Source organism: Cupressus sempervirens, chromosome 10 (genome assembly GCF_028749045.1).
Source record: "Cupressus sempervirens isolate cs-2001-9-10 chromosome 10, ASM2874904v1, whole genome shotgun sequence".
Taxonomy (NCBI): domain Eukaryota; kingdom Viridiplantae; phylum Streptophyta; class Pinopsida; order Cupressales; family Cupressaceae; genus Cupressus; species Cupressus sempervirens.
In genome coordinates this window covers 556,258,248-556,272,275 of record NC_143127.1, presented here as the reverse complement: position 1 = coordinate 556,272,275, position 14,028 = coordinate 556,258,248, and the positions used below count along the sequence as shown (strand labels likewise).

The window sequence follows — 14,028 nt, the reverse complement described above, 5'->3', positions numbered from 1 at the left end:
GCAACAAGTCTTAATACTGTATAAAATATTTCTTAAGGTTTGGATCAACCCGACTTAAAAACAAAACAAATACATGAATGAGAGTTGGAAGATAAAACAAGAAAACAAATCACAACCTTACTTGGCTTACGGCTATACAGAGGAGTTACTGTATCTTAGTGTGTTTGCTTCTTCAGTGTTCCGTTGGAACAAAAGACAAGAGATATGCAAAACGTGGAAGTTCAGATGTTAAATGCACAGCGATTGAGCAGGGTAATAGACGTATAGCAGGGTGATGAATGTATCGCAGGGTGGCAAACGTGTTGCAGGAAGAGTCTGAGACGGATATCCAATGTCCCCCATAAGCGACAAAGCCAACATATTTAATCAATCAAATCTGACCTTACGACTGAGAGACTTTCATTTATCACCAACTCGGGTTACAGAAAGACAAATATTTGGGACCATGGCGGAAGCATGAACAGGCGGGAATGTTGTTTTTCCTCCTCTTGAAAACGACAAGGCAGTATATAAAAGATATTGATCGGCTTTTCATCTTCTGCCGTTACAAGATTGAAATGTGATTGAAATTCCCATTGATTGGAAAATATGAAACGTTGGAACAAGGGGTGAAAAAGTTTTATTAATATAATTATAATTCGAAAATTTATTAAAATCTTATAAGTACTTTTTAAAACATCATTCTATTAATTTATTAACATATAAAGATGCCAAAATATTTTTATATTCAAATACACATGTATAAATTATTATTAAAAATAATACAACGAAAGATTCTTAAAAACTTTTAAGAATATGTTTTATATTTAAACTTAATTAATTAAATTTAATTAATTATTAACAACTCATGCAGTTCCAGAGATGAGTCCTGTTACAAATCGCTTGGTCCTCTACCTGTCTATCCAATGATGGTGATGCCCTGCCTAATTCTTTTCTGACAATGCTTCCACCCCTTCGACAAGCTCCCTGCAAGGAATTTCTCTGTAACTAAATTATAAATTATAAATAATCATATTAGTTAACCTTTCGTCTTAATTCCATGAATTCGCGATTAATGAATAACTAGCATGTCATCTTCACTTGAAATCATAACGACTAACTATCTTACCATTTCGCCAGATTATATCAAATTAAACTACCAACTGACTTCATGTGAACTTCAACGTCTATATTTCAAGCTAGGTCAAAAATTGGGATGTAACAATACATCCGCTCATTATTAGATGTATCTCTTCACAACAAGGTAAATTGATTCCCTTGATTCAATTGCACTCTTTCTCTTATTAATGATTATGTTGTCTTCTGGCAATTTACTTGTAATTATGCTTTAATGATGCTTAATGATTTCTATCTAATCACTATATCCCTCTTAATTGCTTTTGTTCATGTATAGTATGTAGTTACAGAATTTTATGTTATTAATAGTCTCTTTACTCTTATTGTTCCTCCTTATGCATTGACTATATGCCTTGATGGATCAATCCAAGCAAGGCATAATATCTAACCGTATCTTTGATTGGTCATCATATGTAATTGGTATTTTGTAAATGTAGCTTGTAATTATATTGACTTATGTTTGCTATGTATGTATTGACCATCGTTCTTCCTTGTAATTGAGTAGTGAATCATTTGGGCTCAATAAGTATTTTGCTGCTTTTGTGTCTTTTGGAATTACTGCCGCCTTGGTCAATAGTATATTGCTTCTTGATACTCACTTTTATCATTTTTCTCCTTATAAATATTTGTGGTTGTTCTATAGCTTCGATTAAGGTATATGACTGAGATGCATTCCCTAGCACTTCTGTTGATTGCTCCTAACAAGCTTGGTCTTCTTAATTATACGTTGTTGTAGGTTGCGTCTACATTATCTTACATTCATTCTTTCCTTATTACAAAGTATTTGGAAAATATTTGCTTGTTATTAACAGTGATCAAGAGATCAATTTATACAAGAGATTGAACAATGTTTTGGAATAGAAACAATCGTAAGGAATAGAAACATTCTATTCTAGAAACATAAAATTAAATATTAGAAACATTCTAATATTTACAGAAGATTACAATAGGTAACCATTAGATACTAAATAGAGATAATAGAAACTATCTATTTTCGTAATACCCTCCCTTAATGATTAATCTATCCAGAGCACAAAGCTGTCAAAAAGTGTAAAAGGCAGATTCTATCTGCTCAAGGGGCTCCGCACTGTTCGCTGTGGTCTGTGAACCAGATTGCTTAGATAGGGCAGCTAACCGCTTCCGACATTCATCCTTCATGTGCCCATACTTGTGGCAATAGTTGCATTGAACGTTCTTTTTCTACGAGCCTTATGAATCTAGAGTAGAGGATGTCTACTAAGAAGAATGCTGATGGTACTTTGGGTAATGCTCCAAAACCTTGCAGATGAGCATAATGCTCCAAAATAAACTGCAAAAAGCCATAATTTTTGAGGTGAAAAATCAATCAAAACCCAACATGATTTTTGTGGTGAAAAAGTCAATCAAAACCCAACATGATTTTTGAGGGGAAAAAACAATGAAAATCCAACATGATTTTTTTGGTGAAAAATCAATCAAAACCGAACATGAATTTTGTGGTGAAAAATCAATCAAAACTGAACATGATTTTTGTGGTGAAAAATCAATCATAAACTAACATTACAAAGCTTTGTTTTTTTAGGGAAAACGGTAAAACCCAACAAATAATTTTTGAGGATAAAATTACAAACCACAAAAGAATCACACACAACTTTGCGAATTACAGAATTAGAAAATTTTGAAGGAAAATTTATAGAAACTCATAAAAAATAAAGTTTTAGGGAATATATTATGAAAACCCATCAAAACTTTTTTTTTGACGAAATTTTTTATGAAAACCCACCATAATTTTTAAGGGAGGCAAAATGTGAGACTTTGCATGGTAAGGCAGCACATGCAAACAACATGCAAGTACATGCAACCCTCAAAAAGTAGAGACTTAAAAAATTTGAAGGGTGACCCAGAAGAGAGCTCGAAAAAGTTAGAAAGAATATGTTGTTGGTTTCTGGATTGGCCTGCTTGAAAATCAAGGCACTCAGGAAAATCTGATAACAACCTAGTTGAGCTCTTGAAAAACCCACCAAGAATTTGGAATCATAGAAATTTTTTGAACCCGAAAATTAGGGTTTTGAACAAAAACAGTCTTGCTGCAAAAAAACCACAAAAAATAGTAGAAATGTGCAAAAAAACCAGACGGAGCTAGACAGAAATGGGTTACAGAATTGAACCAGAAGTTACGAAAACCCTAGTCGGATTATAGAGAGAGTTGGAAGCAAATATGCATGTAAATAATTTCATAAATTAGAGGCAGATAATTTTAACCAAGAAATTATAATTATTTTTGAATTTTTTTAGAGTATTGGCTTTGATACCATATTACGAAGTAATTTGAAAATATTTGCTTGTTATTAAGAGTGATCAAGAGATCAATTTATACAAGAGATTGAATGATGTTTCCCTAAGAAACAATTGTAAAGAATAGAAACATTCTATTCTAGAAACAAAAAACAAAATATTAGAAACATTCTAATATTTATAGAAGATTACAATAGATAACCATTAGATACTAAACAGAGATAATAGAAACTATCTATTATCGTAATATTCCTTGAACTTGGGAGATTCTATTATTGATGAAATCCTTAATGCACCATTTTGCAATTTCGTCTCTCGCAGAAACCTCACAAAATTGAGTTACTGGATTGATAACATGAAGAGGATGTGGACATCATAATTAGGGTTTCAAACAGAGGATATAATAGTGTCCCAAGGTCCACATTTTTTTAACGTGGAAACCATCTGAACCTGGGTACCTGTCAAGCTGAAAGGAGACAGCAGCAACTTTATGCATCTGGACTTTGCATTAATATTTTACTAATTGTTTGCTCATTATCGCATTAGAAACTCTATTAACTCATCTTGTGGCCAGACTCTGTCACAATCTTCCTCAAAGAAAGAGCTTGAGAATTGTCCTTCATGGACTTTCTGAGATAGAGTAGCCCTTGGTGATATCTTCCTCACCTATATAATGTGCCACCATTACTAGTGTAAAAATTTAGATTTAGCATCACATTGCTTTACCTAGAGAACTCTAGATCTAAGATGCATTAACGAATTTTCTCCTTCCTTTAACTTGGCTAAGTTAGAAATAAGTCATGTTCTTTAGCTCAGGTATCATCAAATTCTAAGCCAATTTGTGCCATAATATTTATCATTTGTAGTCTTTTGCAAATTGTTTGTTCAGCTCTAACTCATATTTCATGGTGCCCCTTTGCTACTCTTTTCTCTTTCTTTTATTCTGTTTCAATTTGGCATGGAACTTCTACATTTAAATCCCATCTAAATTGATTTCATTCCACTAGTTTTTGATATTATCATCAAAATTCTTATATTCCAACCTTGGGAAATTGAAAACCCTGAAGTTGAGAGAATAGGAGGATGATCTTATTTGGTCTTAGGCAAAATGAAGGATTTAGCCTAGTAAAGATTCACAAATAAGAAATTCATCTAATCTCTGCGCAATCAACGAGTTTCCTTTTGTTTTGTTTGATCAAGTGAAAATACCACCTTTGAGGATGATAGTAAGAAGAATTTGGGTTTTCCAAAAATTGAACAAAATTGAGTTTTTATACAAATTATTAATATCCCTTTTTCCTCTCCTCTAATCTCAGAATCAAATTGAAATCACTGCCCACATCCCAAATTCCAGCCTGAGAGTGGATCAATCCCACCAAACTCTTTAACCAATTAGTGTAGATAAGGACCAGTCCCTAATCATTTGTGAAGTGAATGATTTTTAGAAGTTGGACATTCCAATGAAATTTTGATTTATGAATCCTCTTCAACTCTCTCAGCCAGTTTCCCTTCCTTGCTATTCCAAAAAAAATGAATCCCCTATATTGGCTTCTAGAGCCATTGCATTTAACCCCAAATACGTTTATTATCCAATAGACCTTTCAATTGTAACATGGTCTCCTTCGAAAGTTTCTTTGATGAAGAAAAACACTATTAGTCTGGAAATCAAGAATCTTAACCTGAAGAGTGTCACAAACTGAATCTTAGCCTTGTAGATTTCAAGAGAAATAATAATTTTTAAGGTTACAGTGCACACCTGTCTTATTTTTCCCTCATGGGTTTCTCATTAAGTACATTCTTTCCCTTGCCTAATTGATTCACCTGTGTGAAAATCCAAAGGTATATGTTTCTAAGATTCTTCTTTTATTGTTTTTTGTGATATTAACTGAAGTGCCTTTTATCTTGGAGTATGACCTGCCTTTCTCTTAATAGAAACTAAGCAATCTGGCAATCAGTCTAGGGATCCAATCGCCCTAGAGATAATTTACCTCTAAGGGCATTTGTGACTGCAAAATCAAAATCAGTAATAGCCTTATTGGCTTTATTAATATCTTCAATTCTCACACCCTTCTCTGTTCCACTTTCCACTTCCTGAAGCATTTCCTTTTCTATACTTAAATTATTGATTTTGTAAGTCTGCTTCATTGTCTCATGATCTTCTACCTCACCAGAATTTACATTTAAGATTCTTTCATTGCTCTCCACCCCAGGTTCGAGCATTTATTCCTTCATTATGTTCATTTTCTAAAGAACAAGATTTATTTTTGAGTAGGCACAAAACCATCCTCCTGTCTTTTGTTAGCAACAGATCCTTCATTTTTATTGGTTTTGGGATTCTTCTTGGCCTCTAATTGGGCTTTGGGATGGTTGTGGATGAAATGTCCATACTTATGATATTGTGAGCATATAAAAGGAATTCGGTCATCATGTAGATCCTGTTTCCAGTTATTTTTTTGAGGCTGTGTTTCAGTGTGATCAATAAAACCCTCTGCTACATCAACTTCCACTTATAATTGAGCAAATGTGTAAGACTCTGTTGAGAAGTTATTTCTGCAACTTAAACAAATTTTCCAAGAGTGTCCCTACATGCTTAAAAAAAATCTTCCCTCCAAAACTGAATAGCTAAGAATTGTTAGTTACCCAAATGACTGGTGTTTGGTATATCTTCCCTTGAGTCAAAATTGGCATCCCACTATTTCGTAAGCAGGCCGCTTCTTGCCATTAATCACAACCTTTTAACAAAACCTGTTTCATGGTCTTTTACTTAGTGGAGAATAGCCCAAAAACACCCCTTACAGAAAAACAAATACTGGGAAGTTCATTGTTTCTGGTCCATGGTTGAATGCTCCTTGGAGATGTATAGAAAATACAAATCAATTGACATTCTACCAGTTCATAATAGTCCTGAATATATTTTATTTGTCAAATATCACCTTTGGGATCTTATCCTCTCTTAGCAAAATCATTTTTTATAAGTGGGGATGTCATATCTAGTTTCTTGGTTTAGTGTTCAGTGTCATCTATAATGCTTTTGCTTGGAATTTCTTTAAAGAGCCTTGGACTCCACCTCCACAGGAAGGAGAGTGCCATGACTTCATCTCGGAAGATTTCAAAAAGGGCTTACAAAAATCTTATTTCCCGGTGCAAAAAAAGAAAGCTCACCAAACCAGAACAGATACCTGCAGATGCTGGAGTGGACACTCATGCCCATAGTAGTTCAACAGAAAACCCTATCCACCTGCAAAAAGACTGCTAACACGCACTCAGAGACAATGGCAATGATGTTCAATTGTAGAAAATGATGCCGATCCTGCAAGTCACCAGCCTCCTCTCTCTTGATGGTGGTCCTTTCAATGCTTACTTTCTCCAACATTTGTTTGTACATTTACACACCATATTTGACATGAAGTAGCAATCTTAGTTTTTATCTCTTTTTTTATAACTAGTACATTGTTGTTTAATTGCTGAGTTTTACTTAGTTACCCCATTTTGAACCCGGTTAATTGAATTCCAATTATATGCTTTTATAATACCATGTTAATGCTGTGTGAGTGGAATGCTACAATGATCCTATGTGAGTTTGCAAATATTGGTTTAGCAGCAGAGTTTTTGCTTATTCTCGTTTTTTTTCTTTGATAAGTAATGGGCTGAAGTCTAGATTAATTTTTATGATTAATTGTTAAGATTAATTATTATTATGTGTTAAGCTTGAGTAGACTAGAACCCCAGACCTCCTAGATAAGTGGCTCACAACTGACTGCTGTGCTATAGATTCTTGCCTTTTGCTTATTCTCGAGTTATTTATGTTATTTTTACATTTTTTTAGTCAAGGCTTTATGAAATATAGCTGTTTGTTGGATTTAGTTGCTAATTTTATTCCTCCCTTATCATTCTGTATTATTGTGAATTCAAGGCCCTATATATGTTTTTTTCTTTCTGTGAGTGAAACTTGGTGGTTTTACTCATTGCTAGTTTCAGATTTCTTTTCTCTTTTCATTTTTACATATTGTTAAACGCTCAAGGTTGTGGGATAGGCTTCGGGTTAGTATTTTGATTGTAACAATATTTATTTCTTCAGGATAAGACTCATTGCCCCTTTCATGTTAAAACTGGAGCTTGTCGATTTGGAGTTCGATGCAGCAGAGCTCATTTTTATCCTGACAGATCTTGTACGTTACTTATGAAAAACATGTACAACGGTCCAGGTCTCACGTGGGAGCAAGAGGAAGGACTTGAGGTTTGTAATATTATCATGCGGGTGTTACTGTTCTCTATTATTCAAGATTCTTTATTCTACTTCTCCTAAGAAATACAATGTTAAGTAAACAATTCATCCTTCCTCTGCTAAGGCTGTATCTGTACAAGTCTTTTGATGCTATGAGCCTAAATAAATTTGAACTGAAATCTTTAAAATCTGGAGAAGAAATTTGTATACAAAATATGAACATCTAATATGGGAAGTGAAACAGATTTAAGAAGTAAACCTTTTACTACAGTTTTCAGAAGAAAATAGTATCTTTCAACGCATACTTCAGTTGACCTACATGCATTTCAGCATCTATAGAAGTCTTGATAGGAAATGTGGTGCTTCTTGCCTAATTAGGTCTGAAATGAAATTATAAATTTTGAGAATTTTTTTTGCCCATACTAAGTAATAGAAATATTTATGAACCTTTTACTAGGATTAGCTCTATTCTGATTATGACCAATAACCAGAACAGTCTAAGCTTACATTTAAGCCACTCCCACTTTTGAAGAAAACCGGCAGTTAATTAATTAACTGCAAATTCACACAAATTCATTCCAAATAATCATGTCCTTGTTACAATATGCCAGGCAATGAAACGTTCTCCTGAAATGAACTAATCTTTGCCTTCCCTTCACATGATAAAAAAGCAACCTAAAAAAAGTGTAACAAACCCATCTTTAGCTGTTTCATGTTTTATCTGTTCTAATTCCCTAGTTAAACTGAACATTGTCTTATAATAAATGCAACTAACTAAATTGGAACAAATTTGGGTGCTATATCATGCAAACTTACGTTTTATTTACATGACATAATATATTTCTATATCATCTAAACCTATAAAGGCAACCTAACAAACCCATCTTGAGCTGTTGCATATTTTATCTGTTCTAATTCCCTAGTTAAACTGAACATTATCTTTAGATAAATGCAACTAACTGAATTGGAACAAATTTGGGTGCTATATCATGTAAACTTACATTTATTTACACGACATAATATATTTCTATATCATCGAAACCTATCCTTTATTTGCATGGATATTATCTATAATCTGCTTTATAATTTTATGTATGGATTTTATCACTGATATCCCTATTCTTTCCTATTTTTTTTCTTACTTGTTATGAGATATAGAAAGGAAAAATATAAATATGCAAAGGTCTGACAATATGTCTGAAAAGGCCATAAATTTTTTCTTTTAATCATTGTTGCTGTTTAGATGAAGCTTCCTTTAGATTATAAAAGTCACATGGCAGGAAATTTTTCTTCTGGTTGAGATGGAAAGAGTTCCCAATTTCATCTCAACCAATACATTGCTTAAGCAGCAAGTTTTGTTTTATGAAATAATTCAGATGTTGAATTCTAGCATCAAAGTTAAGGAATTTTTTTAACACTGACATTACTATTTTGAAGGCTCAAAAATACTTAAAATCATATTGGTGCAGGTATCCTGCAATTGTAACAATGAATTTCTAAATCAGGCACGTTTTCTCTAATGTTTAAGTAGAAATTGCAATTGAACCTCAGGTTATATAACATTCAATGCTCACCGAATAGTAGGCTTTGCTCTACGAAAAGACTCAGATAGTGAATTATGGCATCGAAGTTAGGAACTAATAGTCATTGGTGTAGACATCCTGCACTTTCAGCAATCAACTAGTTAAAGAAGACATGTTTATTTTAATTTATGGATAGGAATCTCAAGTAGTAGCAGTTGTACAGATTGGTTGGCAGTTATATTGGATTTAATTGAGTATTAAGTTCTAACACATGTAGTAATTGTAAACCAATACATAAATCTCACGAGCTTTTCATTTCTTTGCATCCCAACCTATTTTTTTGTCTACAGTTACCTGTGAAGTCTCTTTACCTTAACATATCTTTCCAGAAATCCATTTCATGGTTCGGTGCAAAGCAGATTCATGGTTGTTGGCATTGGCATTGGCCAAGGCTGGAGATGCAGACACGTATCCTAATTGTAAATACTTAGGGTAGGGAGGCTTAAGCAATATGAATGCTGAGATTTCTTAGTTTTATTGAGCTTTTTATGTTGTAGGCTCAGTAATAAATGTTTAGACAAATGGTAAATTTTTGTTGTAATTAGTGATTCTGTCCAAAAGCTGTCAAGAAATTCTGTTTCATCGGATGTGCACTGAACTAAATGTAAATTGTTTCTCTAGGTAGATTTCTCAGATTCTTTTAAATTGATTCTTCAGATATGAAGTGACTGTTGAACTTCAAACTCAATATGTTTAACTATTCTAGAAGAGAGGCAGATCCTTAACTTTTTGATCTTGGGAAAACCAAAAAACGGATGCTATTCAGATGGTATCCTATGCAGTGTATGCTTTCATGTTTGATGTTCCAAATAGTTCCACTTTGATACATCAGAGGTTGTACTTGATTGGAAGCAACACGAATTCAAAATGAAAGAAAGCAACATTTGAATTCCAAAGGCATACGGGTATTGAGTATGATTACCTGCATTCTCTTTTTATTTCATTTTATATTTTATTTGACTTAGTATTTTCTGGATATAACTATAGCATTTTAAGTGAAATAGAATTCACAGATGGGCTTTATGTATGCCAGTTAGGCTTGTAGGTAGTCATTTAATTTATATTGCAAAAGAAGATTGTGTTGTTGTCTACTAAGCAGTAAGTAGTACATCGGAGACATTAGTGTCTTTTACTCACAAGTAATCTAGCTGAATGTAGCTGCTTAGAGGTCTTGAATATAGTGGAAAAATTCTGAAGTTCTAAACAATCATACATATTGCTTGTTGTCAAACCCTCAATAACACCCCCTGTTCTGGTAGTAATTTTTAACACTCCTTTTGACTTTCCAATGTTCAAGTTTTCAGGCATATTGTCAAACAGTTATCGTCCTTAAAATTCCACCCAAATAAGATTTAAACTTTCTCCTTTCCTCTCTTTGTAGTTTTATCAAACATCTTGCATGAATACTGGTTTTAAATTTCCATAACAGAAATTGCAGTCTTTCTCACAGCTATGCAGAAAAAGAACAGGATATTAAATCAAACACCATAATAACCTTCCCTGATGCCACAGTTTCTACACCATGAAATACTTAATTCCGCACTTGATGAGCTTCTATTTATGCTTTAATTTGTTTCAGAGTTTTAGGTTCATTTGTTTAGTACCATCAAGAACTAATTGACCATGATCTTATGGCATAGAGAATGGAAAACTGTTAATATAGATGCAGAAACAATACTCAGAATTTAACGTTGCAGCAGTAGAAGAGGATCATTATATTGGAAAGTGCTAGGTGGGAATTCTTTTTACCACTTCTTTGAATAGCACATTGTAAATTACAGAAACCTACTGATATACTCAGAGACATCATGTTCAAATCCAACACTCTCAACAACAGGCAATCTGAAGCTAATTGATTTATTTGGAAACATTGATGCTCTGGTTATGTCCTTTTATACCAACAAAGTATAGATGTCCTTTGAAGTGAACTGGCATCCATACTTTAATACCGGCTGCAATCACCCTAAAATCTTAATTCCATTTGGTGTTAAGGTGATTGTCCAACTATCTACACCTAGCTTGATTGAATGGGTCACATAACCACGAGGCCAAGGAGTAGGTTCATGCTGGGAACTATAAGTGCACATGAAATAATGGGCATTTTGCTGTTTCTAGTAATATGAATGCCTAGTTCAATGGTTTGAGCCAGGTTTTGCTTGGATACGTGTAACTGTGATGGCAATAAAAAACCACGAAATCTCACTCCCGATATGTGATGAGCTCACTCCCGATATGTGATGAGCCCCATTAGGGTTCACCATTATCTCACTTTTAATTTCCAATCTGGAGTTTGGATTAGATTATACTACAAATGATTCTGAATATATATTACACTTAGAAATATATAAAGTCTCTGTTCACTTTGAAAGTATAGGAGTTCGCATGCATGGAAGATAATTGTTTTGTATACCAAGCAAATATATCTAATATTACAAATCTCTCCAAATATAATAACTTAAATATACCTTATTTTTCTACCCCTGTTAAATAACATTACTTAATTCTTCCACTTAATATTCCCTTAGATATTCCTCTTATAAATAAATTAGGTTCATATATTACTTTGTTGAACCCCTTTTACTCTCTTATTCCTTTCGGTCGCTTCATGTATTAAGCCCACCTTAAAATCTCCCCATGCTTTATTCTCTATTTATACCTTTTTGGAGGCTTTTGTTTCATCTTAAAAATCTGTTTTGATTGTTGACTATCCCCTTTATTCTCTAGTTTTATTATCTGTTCCTCTTTAATTTTTTATTTTTAATGTCCACCTATCCTATACTTCTCCTTTTTATGTTTTCTAATCGGCTACTTCCACTCTATTAATATGGATGCCATACAAAAAGTCCAAGAAAATTCGAGGAGTCGACATCCCTTCAACCACATGGGCTCCCCATTATTTGAATTTGTATTATTATAGGACTTATTTTTTAATTAATTATGCATATAATTTTTATTGCATTTGAATAGTGAGATATTAATACATCAAATAGATTATTAATATACATTGAAATATTTTCCAATTTTTTTTTTGTTGATTATCTAATGTCTTCGATTATTAAGAATGAATGATTTTGTGGTGATATTGTAGTTAAGGTGTAAGGTTTTTCCACCGTCATCTAATTATTTTTGCCACCGTCATCTAATTATTTTTGTGAGTTTATTTATTCATTATTATTCAATAATTCAATTGTCTTTTATATTCAATCGACATTGATAAAAATGTAAGATAAATTAATGATGTTATTTTATGTAATGATGTTATATCTTGATTAGGTGTTAGATTAATGATGTTATTTTATATAATGATGTTATATCTTGATTAGGTGTTACATTATTATTATATATTTATTTAGATTTAGTCTTTAATAATTGTGGGGTTCCATTTTGGATGGGTCATGACAGTCTGCCCTTCTCGAAGTTGCTTGTCCTCAAGCAGTTTGACTTGATCATACCTCAGGTTCCTTCTCTTTCCTGCATATATGTTAAACACTTGAAAACGTGCGCATGTTAGTTTATGATGGCCTATGCAAGAATATATGAATGAAGACATAGAGCATACATGAAGTAGACACATTAATGCATGGAGCCACAATGAAAACATGAGGTAGACACACTAATGCATAAAGACACAAAGAAGACACAAAGCAAACACATTATTGCATGAAGACACAATATAGACACAAAGTATACATATTAAAACTTTGTTAGATTCCTTTTTACAAATTGAAATAAGAAAAGGTTAAGGAAATGTTTACCAACTTTGATCATAAATGTTGTGCCTTAGTAGTTCCCCTTTATTGCGTACTTTCTCTCACGTGCCTAATTTTGTAGTGGATGGTAGATTTACTGCTGCTCGAGTTTGGACATGATCTACGTGGGGGCTCCCATATTAGGATTCTCTTTCCCCAACATGTGCGGTTTACTCCTGCCCTGTGAACATTCTCTACTGTAACATGCTAAAATTTCATAATAAATAATTAGTTGGAAATATTTCAAAATAACACTCTTTTCAATGTAACATGAAAGGCAGTTATAATTACTTATGCATTTATCTATTTTCGTTTTATTGACATAACAAGTAAATGATTAACTGATCTAACTACTTTAGTCTATATACATGGAAATAACCATTTCATCTAACTATAATTCTTAATTGGAAATTGCAAGATATCAAAATAGAATAATGCACCCGATTTATAGATTGCAAAAGATGTCGACCTTGAGTTGTACAAGCCTTGGCTATTAGAGGAGAGGAGAAGCATTGCCATTGGGCTTAACCTCCCAACCACGGGCCCACCACGGGCCCTTAAGTATCCCTACATAATCTCTACCAAAAAAGGCCCTCCCTACCCTAGGAATCAGACTTGGGGCACAACTGTCCAACCATTGAGCCTTCTAGTGTTAGAGTGTCGGCTAGTCAGCTGACGAGGCTGTGGACATCTCCCATCAACCTCTCTTCTAACTACTAGCACTTTGACCGCTAGTGATCACAACAACAAGCTTGCCACTAACCTACCTTGGCCAAGGATTTATGAGGGCACTATGTACCTGATCACCCACCTCTTGACTTGACAACAAGACTACATTAAGGACTATCATGAGCTAACACAGTTTCTTTTAATAATTTTGAGTATCCTTTATTCACACCCTTCATCTCGACCATACTGGTCTTCCTGGATGATTCATCAGGTGGATGCATGAGTAATGCTAAATCATAGCCAATAATTTGCCTATCTGGCCTTGGCTTATTAAAGAGAAATATGAATTCATATCTTATTATGCACAACCAACTCTTCTGCCATTCTTGTGATGGCATTTAAAAAGGGAAAT

At 33.5% G+C, this 14,028-nt stretch overlaps 1 protein-coding gene across 2 annotated transcripts in view; it reads left to right on the top strand.

Annotated features, from left to right (window-relative positions):
• The window catches only part of LOC149535102 (Zinc finger C-x8-C-x5-C-x3-H type family protein), a 134,603-nt gene that overhangs the window by 26,635 nt on the left and 93,940 nt on the right, over positions 1 to 14,028 (top strand). Inside the window, exons 4-5 of one of the 2 annotated variants that reach the window (XM_089802988.1) lie at positions 7,469 to 7,627; positions 13,030 to 13,110. In XM_089802988.1, the coding sequence (XP_089659114.1) occupies positions 7,469 to 7,627; positions 13,030 to 13,110 (240 nt within the window). The remainder of the gene's footprint in view (positions 1 to 7,468; positions 7,628 to 13,029; positions 13,111 to 14,028) is intronic. The other variant, XM_089802989.1, reaches the window with a different exon arrangement.